This window comes from Lipotes vexillifer, unplaced genomic scaffold (assembly GCF_000442215.2).
Source record: "Lipotes vexillifer unplaced genomic scaffold, Lipotes_vexillifer_v1.1 scaffold639, whole genome shotgun sequence".
Lineage (NCBI taxonomy): Eukaryota > Metazoa > Chordata > Mammalia > Artiodactyla > Lipotidae > Lipotes > Lipotes vexillifer.
In genome coordinates, this window is record NW_006786377.1 from 3,642,379 (window position 1) to 3,654,596 (window position 12,218).

The 12,218-nt window shown below is 39.3% G+C and overlaps 1 protein-coding gene across 1 annotated transcript in view; it reads left to right on the forward strand.

The window, feature by feature from the left end:
• The window catches only part of LATS1 (large tumor suppressor kinase 1), a 26,337-nt gene extending 20,159 nt beyond the window's left edge, over window positions 1–6,178 (forward strand). Inside the window, exon 7 of the mRNA XM_007458759.1 lies at window positions 4,892–6,178. Within this exon, the coding sequence (XP_007458821.1) occupies window positions 4,892–5,401 (510 nt within the window). The 3' untranslated portion in view covers window positions 5,402–6,178. The remainder of the gene's footprint in view (window positions 1–4,891) is intronic.
• Window positions 6,179–12,218: the final 6,040 nt, after the last annotated feature.

The window sequence follows — 12,218 nt, forward strand, 5'->3', positions numbered from 1 at the left end:
TAGACAAAGAAACTGATAACAAAACAGGGTGTTTTTTTTTTAATTTTTTATTTATTTATTTATTTATTTATGGCCGTGTTGGGTCTTTGTTGCGGTGCGTGGGCTTCTCATTGTGGTGGCTTCTCTTGTTGCGGAGCACAGGCTCTAGGCGCGCGGGCTTCAGTAGTTGTGGCTCGTGGGTTCTAGAGCGCAGGCTCAGTAGTTGTGGTGCACAGGGCTTAGTTGCTCTGCGGCATTTGGGATCTTCCCGTGTCATTGGCAGGCAGATTCTTAACTACTGCGCCACCAGGGAAGTCCCACAAAAACAGTTTTTTAAAAGAAGGACAAAGTTTGAGGAATCAACTACTTGATTTTAAGTCTTACTATGAAGTTACAGTAGTCCAGACAGTATGATATTGGCAAGAGGATACACCCACAGATAATGGAACAGGATAGTGAATAGGGAAATAGGACCACACAAATATGGCCATTTGTTCTTTGACAAAGGTACAAATGGAGAAAGGATAGTATTTCAACAAATGGTGATGGAAAGATTGGTCAGCCATATACAAAAAATACTGACTCAACATAAACATCACACCTTACACAAAGATTACCTCAAAATGAGTCATAGATCTAGATAAAATATAAAGGCTATACTTTTTTTTTCCCCCCCCCACGGTACGCGGGCCTCTCACTGTTGTGGCCTCTCCTGTTGCAGAGCACAGGCTCCGGACGCGCAGGCTCAGCAGCCATGGCTCACAGGCCCAGCCGCTCCGCGGCATGTGGGATCTTCCCGGACCGGGGCACGAACCTGTGTCCCCTGCATTGGCAGGCGGACTCTCAACCACTGTGCCACCAGGGAAGCCCCGTAAAGGATATACTTTTAAAAGAAAATGTAGGAGAAAATCTCTATGGCCTGGGCTTAGGTGAAGAGTTCTTAGAAATGACATCAAAAATCATGGTTCATTAAAGAAAAGGTTGAGAATTTGGACTTCATCAAAAATTAAAAACTTTCAGTCTGCCAAAGACATAGTCAAACAATGAAAAGACAAGCTACAGTTTGGGAGAAAATACTTGCAGGTCACATACCCAACAGCAGGCTTATCTCTAGACTATTTAAGAACTCTCAAAAGTTAAAGAAAAGCAGCCTAATCCAGTGACTTGATAGAGGTTTCCTTAAATGCCTGTATCAGAAAAGAAAAGCGTTATCTCTCTCTTTAAGTATTCCTGAGAGGATCAAAAGAAAGGCAGGCCTCTGGACTGGTCCCTCAGGGAATCACCAAGACCAACCAAAATGCACAGCCTCAAATTTTTGGAAGGCAGGGTCCTTATGCCTACCTTGGCACCATACCAGGAAAATGGGCTGCCCTCTCCATAACCACGGTGGGGCTGAGCAGTGGTGAATGGTAGTTGGCTCATGCACACTGCTATCTTACCAAGTTTTAGCAGCTTTTCCCTTCATGAAGCACTCCCCTCGTTGCTCTTAGGGTCAACTCAGATTCCACAGTACCAAAATGGTTGATTATGATAAGAGTTGAATTTTTTTTTCTCAGTTTAATGATTGTTTTTGTGGAGGGACTGACCACTGAGGCTTCCTATTTGCCATTTTCCATGAGATCTCACTCTACGTGTTTTTGACTGTTATCTCTTTATATAGTTCTGTTAGAGGTTGCTCTAGTGATTACAAGATACATGCTAAATTTTCATTGTCTACTTAGAATCAGTATCTTACCACTAAAAGTTCAGTGTAGAACCTTACTACCATATAGGTCCCTTCATTCTCTACCCTTTGTGTCTTAGTTTTTTGTTTGTTTGTTTTTTATTTATTTATTTTTGGCTGCACTGGGACCCCGCTGTCGCACGCGGGCTTTCTCCAGTTGCAGAGAGCAGGGGCCACTCTTTGTTGCTGTGTGTGGGCTTCTCACTGCAGTGGCCTCTCCTGTTGCGGAGCATGGGCTCCAGGCACGCGGGCTTCGGTAGTTGTGGCTCACGGGCTCCAGAGCACAGGCCCAGTAGCCGTGGCGCATGGGCCTAGCTGCTCCACGGCATGTGGGATCCTCCCGGACCAGGGCTCGAACCCAAGTCCCCTGCATTGGCAGGTGGACTCCCAACCACTGTGCCACCAGGGAAGCCCCGTGTCTTAGTTTTTTATACATCACGTCTACATACATTTAAAACCTCATCCAGGAGTTCCCTGGTGGTCCAGTGGTTAAGACTTCACCTTCCAAAGCATGGGCAGCTAAGATCCCACATGCCTCCTGGCCAAAAAAAAAACCAGAACATGAAACAGAAGCAATAGTGTAACAAATTCAATAAAGATGTTAAAAATGGTCCACATCAAAAAAAATAAAAAGCCTCATCCAACAATGTTACAGTTTTTGTTTTCAACCATCAACTTATTTTAAAGAACTCAAGATGGATGAGAATAGTCATTTGTATTTACCCAGATAGTTAGCATTTTCCTTGCTTTCCTGCATTCCTGATGTTTTACGATTCTTTCTCTATCAATCCCTTCTGTCTGAAGAACTTCCTTTAGCAAATATTTTAGAGCAGGTTTGCTTACAGCAGATTATTTTAGTTTTCCTTCGTCTAAGAATGTCTTTATTTCACCTTCCTTAGGATATTATCACTTGGTAATAGAAGTCTGGGTTTCAGTTCTTGCAGCACTTTAAAATGTATCCACTTCTGTCCTCCATAGTTTTCTGATGAGAAATCTACAGTAATTCAAATCATTGTTCCCTCAAGTAATGCATCATTTTTCACTGGCTACTTATAAGAAATTTTCTTTAGCTTTCAGTGTTGTAATTAAGATTTGTCTGGGCATGGATTTCTTAGGGATTGTCCTGTTTGGTGTCTCTTGACACCAAACAGCATCTTTAATTTACAGGTTTGTCTTTTATCAGATTTGGAGAATTTTCAGCCATCATTTCTTCAAATATTTTTTCTGTACCACATATTTTTTCCTTTTGGAACTCTGACACCAACATTAGACCTTTTGGTATAGTCCCACAGGTTACTGAGGTTCTCATATTTTCAAACTCTTTTTTCTCTCTGTTGTTCAGATTGTATCATTTCTATCGAGTTTTCTTTAAGTTCACTGATTCTTTCCTCTGACATCTCCATTCTGCTCTTGAGCACATCCATTGAGTTTTGTTTTTGTTTTTTGTTTTTGTTTTGTTGTTGTTGTTGTTGTTGTTGTTGTTTTGCGGTACGCAGGCCTCTCACTGTTGTGGCCTCTCCCGTTGTGGAGCACAGGCTCCGGACGCGCAGGCTCAGCGGCCGTGGCTCACGGGCCCAGCTGCTCCACGGCATGTGGGATCTTCCCGGACCGGGGCATGAACCCGTGTCCCCTGCATCAGCAGGCGGACTCTCAACCACTGCGCCACCAGGGAAGCCCGGTTTTTGTTTTTTTTAAGTTTTTAAAGTCATGTTTATTCACGTTGAATTTACATTCAGTAAAACTCACTCTGAAATTTGACAAATGCAATCACCACCATAATCAAAGTGTAGAACAGTTCTTCAACACCCACCACCCCTCCACGCCCGAAACCCTATGCACAAACTCCTCCCTGATCCTTAGGAATCCACTGATCCATTTTCTGTCAAAGGGGTCAAATTTGATCATCAAAATAATCTATTATAGAAAAAAATGTAAGCGCAAAAAACCAAGTTTTTAAAAGGATACTTTGAAACATACAATGTTTAGAATAGTCAAAAGAATGGGATTTAGAACTAACCTTTGTAAATTAAAGCAGCTGACAAAGTTGTCTTAAGATAGTTGTATTGCTAGGATAGCTAGTCTAGTTACTATGTTGAGCTTCAGGCTGGGGCTGGTTGGCAGAAAAATGATTTTAAATAGTTTAAATGGAATTGAATTCTACAGAAATTCTCTGTGGGGCAGATACATGTTCTTGCAGATATTTGGCACCTTTTCAGAAGTTCTCCCCTGCTACCACCGTGAAAGGGACAGTAAGCAAAAACCTCTACTCTGTATATATCAATCATAACATGTTCAAATACATGATATCTCCTCAAAAAGCTTTCAAGCACCAGCCCTGTTTATCAGCATCTTGAACTGCACTGAGCCGAGTCACGCGCCAAGGCCAAAAGGGTCCATGAGTTTTTACTTTGGTTATTGAAGAGGGGGTTTAATTTTCTTCCCTACACAGCGCTGATAAGCTCATATATGAATAAGGAAGGATGAAGTTCATTTATTCATTTATTTAATAAATATTTTTGGAGACCTACCCCTTCTCTCCCTCCCTTCCTTCCTCCCTCCCTCATTCCAGTTTATTCAAAACAAGAATAAGTGTTTATTGAATATCTATTAATTATGTGCCAGGCAATTTGCCAAACACTGGGAAATGCAAAGACAAAGCATGGTCTATAGCCTTATGAAATTTTATACTGTAGTAGGACACAGACATAAATAGATACCACAAAGTATTAGAGATATTATGGTACAAGGAAATACATAGAACTGGGGAGGCACAGTAGAAAGTCATTTCTACCGAAGGTTGAAGGTCTTAACGGGAACTAAAACTTACAGTGAGTCATGTAATATGAGTATTAAGTTGCCTAGAGAGGAGGGAATGGAAAGAAAAGTTATTTCCCACTGATTCATTATTAAAGGTGAGGAAGGTGAGGGAATTCCCTGGCGGTCCAGTGGTTAGGACTCACACTTCCACTGCCAAGGGCCTGGGTTCGATCCCTGATGGGGGAATAAGATCCCACGAACTGTGCGGCATGGCCAAAAAAATGAAGTAAAATAAAAAGGTAAGGAAGGTGAAATACCATGCAATCTATTTTTAAAAAACACTAATAGTCCAGTAAGATTTTTTCATTTGAAACTTGGAGGAAATTTTTGTTTTTCTTCTTTCCTTCTAATTTTTAAAAATCTTCCTTAAAGGTTATCAACTGGCAAACATCTCTTCATATCCCACCGCAAGCTAAACTGAGTCCTGAAGCCTCTGATCTTATTATTAAACTCTGCAGAGGACCAGAAGATCGCTTAGGCAAGAATGGTGCTGATGAAATAAAAGCTCATCCGTTTTTTAAAACAATTGATTTTTCCAGTGACCTGAGACAGCAATCTGCTTCATACATTCCTAAAATCACACACCCAACAGATACATCAAATTTTGATCCTGTTGATCCTGATAAGTTACGGAGTGATGATAATGAAGAAGAAAATGTAAATGACACTCTGAACGGATGGTATAAAAATGGAAAGCACCCTGAACATGCTTTCTATGAATTTACCTTTCGGAGGTTTTTTGATGACAATGGCTACCCATATAATTATCCAAAGCCTATTGAATATGAATATATTAATTCACAAGGCTCAGAGCAACAGTCAGATGAAGATGATCAGCACACAGGCTCAGAGATCAAAAATCGTGACCTAGTGTATGTTTAACACACTAGGAAATAATTGTAATGAGGCTTTGCAAAAAGGCCTGAAACGCAGGGGTTTTTGAAGCTCTGAGAGTAAAATTATGCAAATGTAACAGAGCTATGTATGTGTGCTCTGTACAATTTTTTATGTTCCTAAATTATGAGAAATCCTTTTGAAATGTTAATTTATTCCAGCCTTTTTAATCAGTAATTTAGAAAAAAATTGTTATAAAGTAAATTATGAGCTGAATATTATAGTCAGTTCTTGGTACTTAAAGTACTTAAAATAAAAAATAGTGCTTTGTTTAAAAGGAGAAGCCTGATATCTATATGTACATATGCTAAATAATTTTTAAAAAAACAAGAATTTTTGAAAATTTTTTGAAAGACAGTTTTAGTTTTATCTTGCTTTAACCAAATATGAAATATACCCCACATTTACAGAGGTGTTTTTTTTTCCTTCCCCCATAATTTGTTTTTGGAAAAAGATAAGCTATAGAAATGAAGCCATCATGGTGGTGAGTGTTCCTAGGCTAATGATAATCTGTATAATTCACATTTTGTAACTAAGAAATACAAGGTTGAAACAGTATGCTCATCCAAATGAAAAATAGTGCAGTTTATCTTTTTTTCCCATCTGTGGAATATTTAATTTTCTAACATATCTCAGAAAATTACTGGCTTTGAAAGAAGCAAAGCACTACCATTTTTCTTTTCATATTGGTATTTTTAATGCTGCTTTCAGTTTTTAAAGGGAACAAAGCTGCCATAAATTAAAATTTTCAATACTAAAAGCTAATAAGATCTTTATATTTTTACTTTGAAATTTAAAAAAAAGTTCCACATCCTAAGCAGAGAGATCATTTTCAGCTTCATATGAAACTTTAATTAGAAATTATTTGTGGGTACTTAACTAGAAAAGTACTTTTTCTATATAGTGACAGTTTTGATTATGTCATCAGTAATGTTACAGTTTTCCTCTTTCAGAACAGAGATGCATACACAGATTGTTACTGGCAAAAGAAAATGTGGCTATTTGGCAATATTTTACCTGTAGGCAGAGATTAATTGGTGAAAAAACAATTATTATTTAACTCCTAATTAAGGTGGCCATTAGTAATTAGGAAAAAATACATAGTGGTCTTAGGAAAATTCAAAACCTCCTAACTTATTAAGGTTAAACAGTATGTTTTTCAGCATTACTATTATATATAATACTTAGGTATAAGGACAACTTGTGGTTTCATACCAAAATACATTTAGCTTAACTTTTAGGAAGGGGGAAAGGGCTCTATTCTCACATTAGTAAAATTTGTATTTTATTTCCTGAAGCTCCACTGATAGGGAATTTTTTTATCAAAACAATATTTGTGGAGAAGAAGCATAATTTTAGTGATTTTTCGAACTTACAGCTTTCTTCAAATAAAAGCTAATGGAATCATGTATGCAAGTAAAATTAAAGGCAAAGCTGTTCCGGTTGAATTGGGGAGAGCAAAAAAGATTTATTAGCTCACACTTCCCTCCTTTCTATAGGTGACCTTTCTATAGTTTGCCTTCTCAGCTTGTAAACCAGTGCATTACCCACTATGTAATGGTAGGTCTTTGGGAGTCATTGGCCCTTCCGAGAATCTGATGAAAGATGTGGCTTCTCTTCCCAGAAAAATGCACATCAACACATATGCATAAAATGTTGCATGCAGTTTAGGGATTTTGGATGTGTTGAAACCTGTCACAAACTCTTGGTTAGGGACCTCTGTCCTGCAAGAACACTGATATATTAAACTAGGAACTTTGCTGTAAGTTTACTAATTAGTACTCAGATTAGCACATCTTGTATAAACACTGATAATTTATGGTGTGAATGGTCTGTACCATGTGATAAGATATCCTTAGGACTGCCTCTTGCTGGTACAGCACCAAGACATTTTAAACACACCCTTTTGAGGGCACTGAAATACATGTTTGGCTTGTTACAAGCTTAAATATTTCTGAAGGACTTCTGCTCAGAGGATTGTAGGAAAATGCACTATATAAGATGGCAGTCTTCACGGAACGTTTGATTAGTCCTGTAGAATTCTATGCAAAACAAATTAGTTCAAGAACTTTCTAGCTCAGTACTCAAGTTATCCCCCTTGTTCTTCAGGCTTTCTCAGTCAGATTTATTGAAATTTCCATTTAGTTGTTTTATTTCTGGACTATGGTGCAATACAGAACAAAACCAACTTTGTTACATTTACATTGTAGGAAAACTAAGGTGCTGTCTTCTCCCCCTCCCGCCCCCCAAAATCTGTGTTGCCCTTATTCCTCAAATGTAACAGACACTACAAATTTTGTATTCTTTTAAATTTCCTCTGACAGTATAAGCTTTTTGTGTTTATCTGAAGCAGTGTACAAGCCTTTCGTATCTGCATTTTTAGCAGTTTGGATATACTTATTAGCTGTCTTATTCCCAAACTATATCCAGATCTTCCAGTATAGAATCTGGTGCTTCCTGACCAAAAACATGAGAACGATGTCAAAAATCTATATGCTCTCAATCGAAATGGAGTGAAAACATGGATCATTCATGTTTTCTTTTAAAAATAATTTTCCCACTCATTTAAAAAAAAAACTTGCTGTCTTTCTTATACTCACCCCTTTTATGCATATCAGTGGTATTTATGAAATGTGTTCTATAATTATGTAATTGTAGATACAGTTATGTATTGTCCAGTGATGTCCTAAGGCAGGCCCTGTTGCTGTATCTTTTCTACCTTATTTGTAATAGAAACTATAGAATGTATGACTAAGAAGTCACTTTGAGATTGACTTTTTAAAAAAGTTATTACCTTCTGCTGTTGCAAAGTGCAAAACTGTGAGTGGAAATGTTTTCTTCTGACTTAATAATATGTTGAAATTAGAGAATACAGTGGGAGGAGTTTTAGATATTGCTGCTGCTGTTACCTAAGGTACTTTAGACATTTTTCTTTAATAAACAAAAATAAACAAAAATCCCTTTGGTATTTAAAGTGAAACATTTAGCCTGTTTGTTTTAATCTAAAACAAAAAGTAATTTGGATCAACATAATGGTGTATTTGTAAAGCGCCTTAATAGATCCCTTTGTGAAGGCACTATACCACAGTTTACTTTTATATTGTATTATGTATATAAGTATTTTGTATTAAAATTGAATCAATACAACACTACAGTTTTATAAAATAATGCTTTGTTAGGAAAAGGAGTTACAGCATTGCAATATAACTAAATTGTTTTGCATACTTCTGAATGTAGTAGATATGAATAATCAGCCTGTGTTCTTAATGAATCTATTTGTATTTCCCCAATCATTTTCTCTAGTGTAACATTTGCTGGGATCATAATAAAAAAAAAAGCAAACTTCAAATCTTTAAATTATGTGTGGAAGGCTGACTTTTCGGCTGCTTAGTTAAATAAGTTGATTTTTTAATTCAAAAATTTAATCTTTTTATACTCAGAGAAAATTTATGATTAAAAATTTAAGGACTTCCCTGGTGGCACAGTGGTTAAGAATCTGCTTGCCAATGCATGGGACACAGGTTCCATCCCTGGTCCGGGAAGATCCCACATGCTGCAGAGCAACTAAGCCCATGCACCAAAACTACTGAAGCCCACATGCCCTAGAGCCTGCACGCCTCAACTACTGAAGCCCACGCATGCTAGGGCCTGCGTGCCGCAACTACTGAGCCCACATGCTGCAACTACTGAAGCCCGCACGCCTAGAGCCCGTGCTCTGCAACAAGAGAAGCCACCGCAATGAGAGGCCTGCGCACCACAACGAAGAGTAGCCCCCGCTCACCGCAACTAGAAGAAAGCCCGCACACAGCAACAAAGACCCACGCAGCCAAAGATAAAAAATAAAAAAGTACTAAAGTTCTTTAAAAAAAAAATTTGATGCTTTGAAATTAAAACATATATAGCTAATGATAATCCCTGCTTAAATTAAGGCAAACTAAAGTTAGTGTAGCCCAGTAAAGTTTTTGTTTTGCCCAGTATAAGTACAATAAATATTTCATGTTAAAGGCTCCCTTTAGATCACAGATTTACACCTTTTTTAATTATTGAACTCTGCATTTAGTATCATTTGAGCCCAGTTAGTAATTTTTAAAATGTGAAGTTATTAGCTAATCTCTTTTCCTTTATTTACAATCTTTTTACTGTATCACATGAACTGCCTACCAAATAAAGAATATATGTTGATGTTACATCTTAAATCAACTTTACAAAGATGAACAAATATTTAGGGTTTTTTCTCCCCCTTTTTCAAGCATTACCATCATTCTTTTTATTTTTAATTTATTTATTTTTGGCTGCGTTGGATCTTCATTGCTGCACCTGGGCTTTCTCTAGTTGCAGGGCGCCGGGGCTACTCTTCGTTGCAGTGCACATGCTTCTTATCGCAGTGGCTTCTCTTGTTGAGGAGCACAGGCTCTAGGTGCAAGGGCTTCAGTAGTTGTGGCGCATGGGCTCAGCAGTTGTGGCACACGGGCTTAGTTGCTCCGGATCATGTGAGATCCTCCTGGACCAGGGCTCAAACCCGTGTCCCCTGCATTGTCAGGCGAATTCTTAACCACTGTGCCCCCAGGGAAGTCCCTACCATCATTCTTAGGTCTTCTTTTATCCTCTTGTTTGCGAATCACTTGTAAAAAAATTTTTTTTAATATTTATTTGGCTGCGCTGGCTCTTAGTTGCGGCATGCGGGATCTAGTTCCCTGACCGGGGCTCGAGCCCAGGCCCCCTGCGTTGGGAGTGCAGAGTCTTAACCACTGGACCTACAGGGAAGTCCCACTTGTAAATTTATATTTGGTCTATATGAGGCTGTTGTATAGCTCATGCAAACTGCATTATGCTTATGATTCATTTTACTACATTTTTTTAAGATTTCCAATTAATGTACTTGTCCTTTTAGTTAGCATATTTTTGGTGGGGGAGAAGTGATAAGGACTCCGTGGAATCCAATTTCCCTTTTAATTCTGTAGCTCTGATGATATGTTCCAGAGAAAATGTCTCTAATACAATGTGTTTGCCTTCATGTGTCATCATCATCGTCCAGGAGCTCTCAGCCAGGTTAGCTGTGGTTTCAGCAGACCTGCATCACAATTTAATTTCTTTCTTTGCCCAAGCTACTTTTCCGTGACTTCCACACCATCTTCTAGCAGATGATTGAATGGTGGACATACACTCCTGGTCCTGGAGAGTCTCCTGTTGAGGCGGGAGGCAGCTGCGGCTCACCCTGGGAACATAGACACTGGTGGCAGCCATTCTCTGGAGCTTGTTCCACTGCGGGGGCCCTGGTGCTGAGGGGTGCCATTGTGGGCCCCTCCATCTAGCTCACTGGCTCTCATTTTACTGCACTTTGGATCCATGTTTGGCATGCTTAAAATTGTGACCATACCTTGTTATGCCAAAGGCAAATACACAGAAAATGTATCTGCTTTTGTGTGAAGGCGAAAGGGAGGATATCAAATTTATGTTTGAAACATAGGCAGTTATTGTCCTCCCAAGTATCCAGTCTTTCCTTCTCCCTTCCATAAAGTCACCCAGAGATCCTGGACATTTTGGTGGATTCACAATCTGGGTGGGACTTTGAGTTGTTTTCCCTGGAGGAGGGTTAAGTTTGTTCTGTAGTGAAAAGGGGGATTCTCAAGAGTTCCTAGCTCCCAGAGGGGTTGACTAATGACACAGACTGCTCTTGTTCTCCAGCTTCCATTCTCTCAGTTTTCCTTTTACTAACAGAGCCCCCATCCCTGTTCATGTTTCAATTGTCCCACTAGAGCCCATGTTTCTCATATTCCCTTGTAATTAGTTGTGGCCGAATGACTAGGTTTTGGCCACTGGGATATGAGCAGATGTGATATATGCAAATTCTACTTCAGGGCTTCCCTGGTGGCGCAGTGGTTGGGAGTCCGCCTGCCGATGCAGGGGACACGGGTTCGTGTCCGGGTCCGGGAGGATCCCACATGCCGTGGAGCGGCTGGGCCCGTGGGCCATGGCCGCTGGGCCTGCGCGTTTGGAGCTTGTGGTCCACAGCGGGAGAGGCCACAGCAGTGAGAGGCCCGCGTACAGTTAAAAAAAAACAAAAAACAAAGTTGATATTGCTTTTGCCCTTCACTTGCTCCTTCGCTCTTCCCACAGGATGGAACATAGAATCATGACTTTATATTGACCCATAAAATCTAGGAAAATACCCTAGTGATGGTGGATTAACAAAATGAATAAAACCTGGCTACCTGAAAGATGGCATGAAGCAGGGCTCTCCAACTGCAGAATATTGAAAGGAAAAAAATTCATATATATATATATACCATTTGTTACTGTTGCTGAACTTGTACCCCAACTAACATGTACTTTGTGTTAGTGTATAATCTGATTTGCAAAACAATTTGAGGTCATTTTATACTTTGTCTATCTCCCATGCAATGATTCATGAAATTCGGTTATTTACCTAGTGCATTTTTCTCTAATTCATCATCTTCATCCCCATTGTTTGGTTAAACTAATTTGGTTAAGGCCCTCATCAACACTTTTTTTTTTTAAACATCTTTATTGGAGTATAATTGCTTTACAATGATGTGTTAGTTTCTGCTGTATAACAAAGTGAATCAGCTATATGTATACATATATCCCCATATCCCCTCCCTCTTGTGTCTCCCTCCCACCCTCCCTATCCCACCCCTCTAGGGGGACACAAAACACCGAGCTGATCTCCCTATGCTGTGCAGCTGCTTCCCACTAGCTATCTGTTTTACATTTGGTAGTGTATATATGTCCATGCCACTCTCTCACTTCATCCCAGCTTACCCTTCCCCCTCCCCATGTTCTC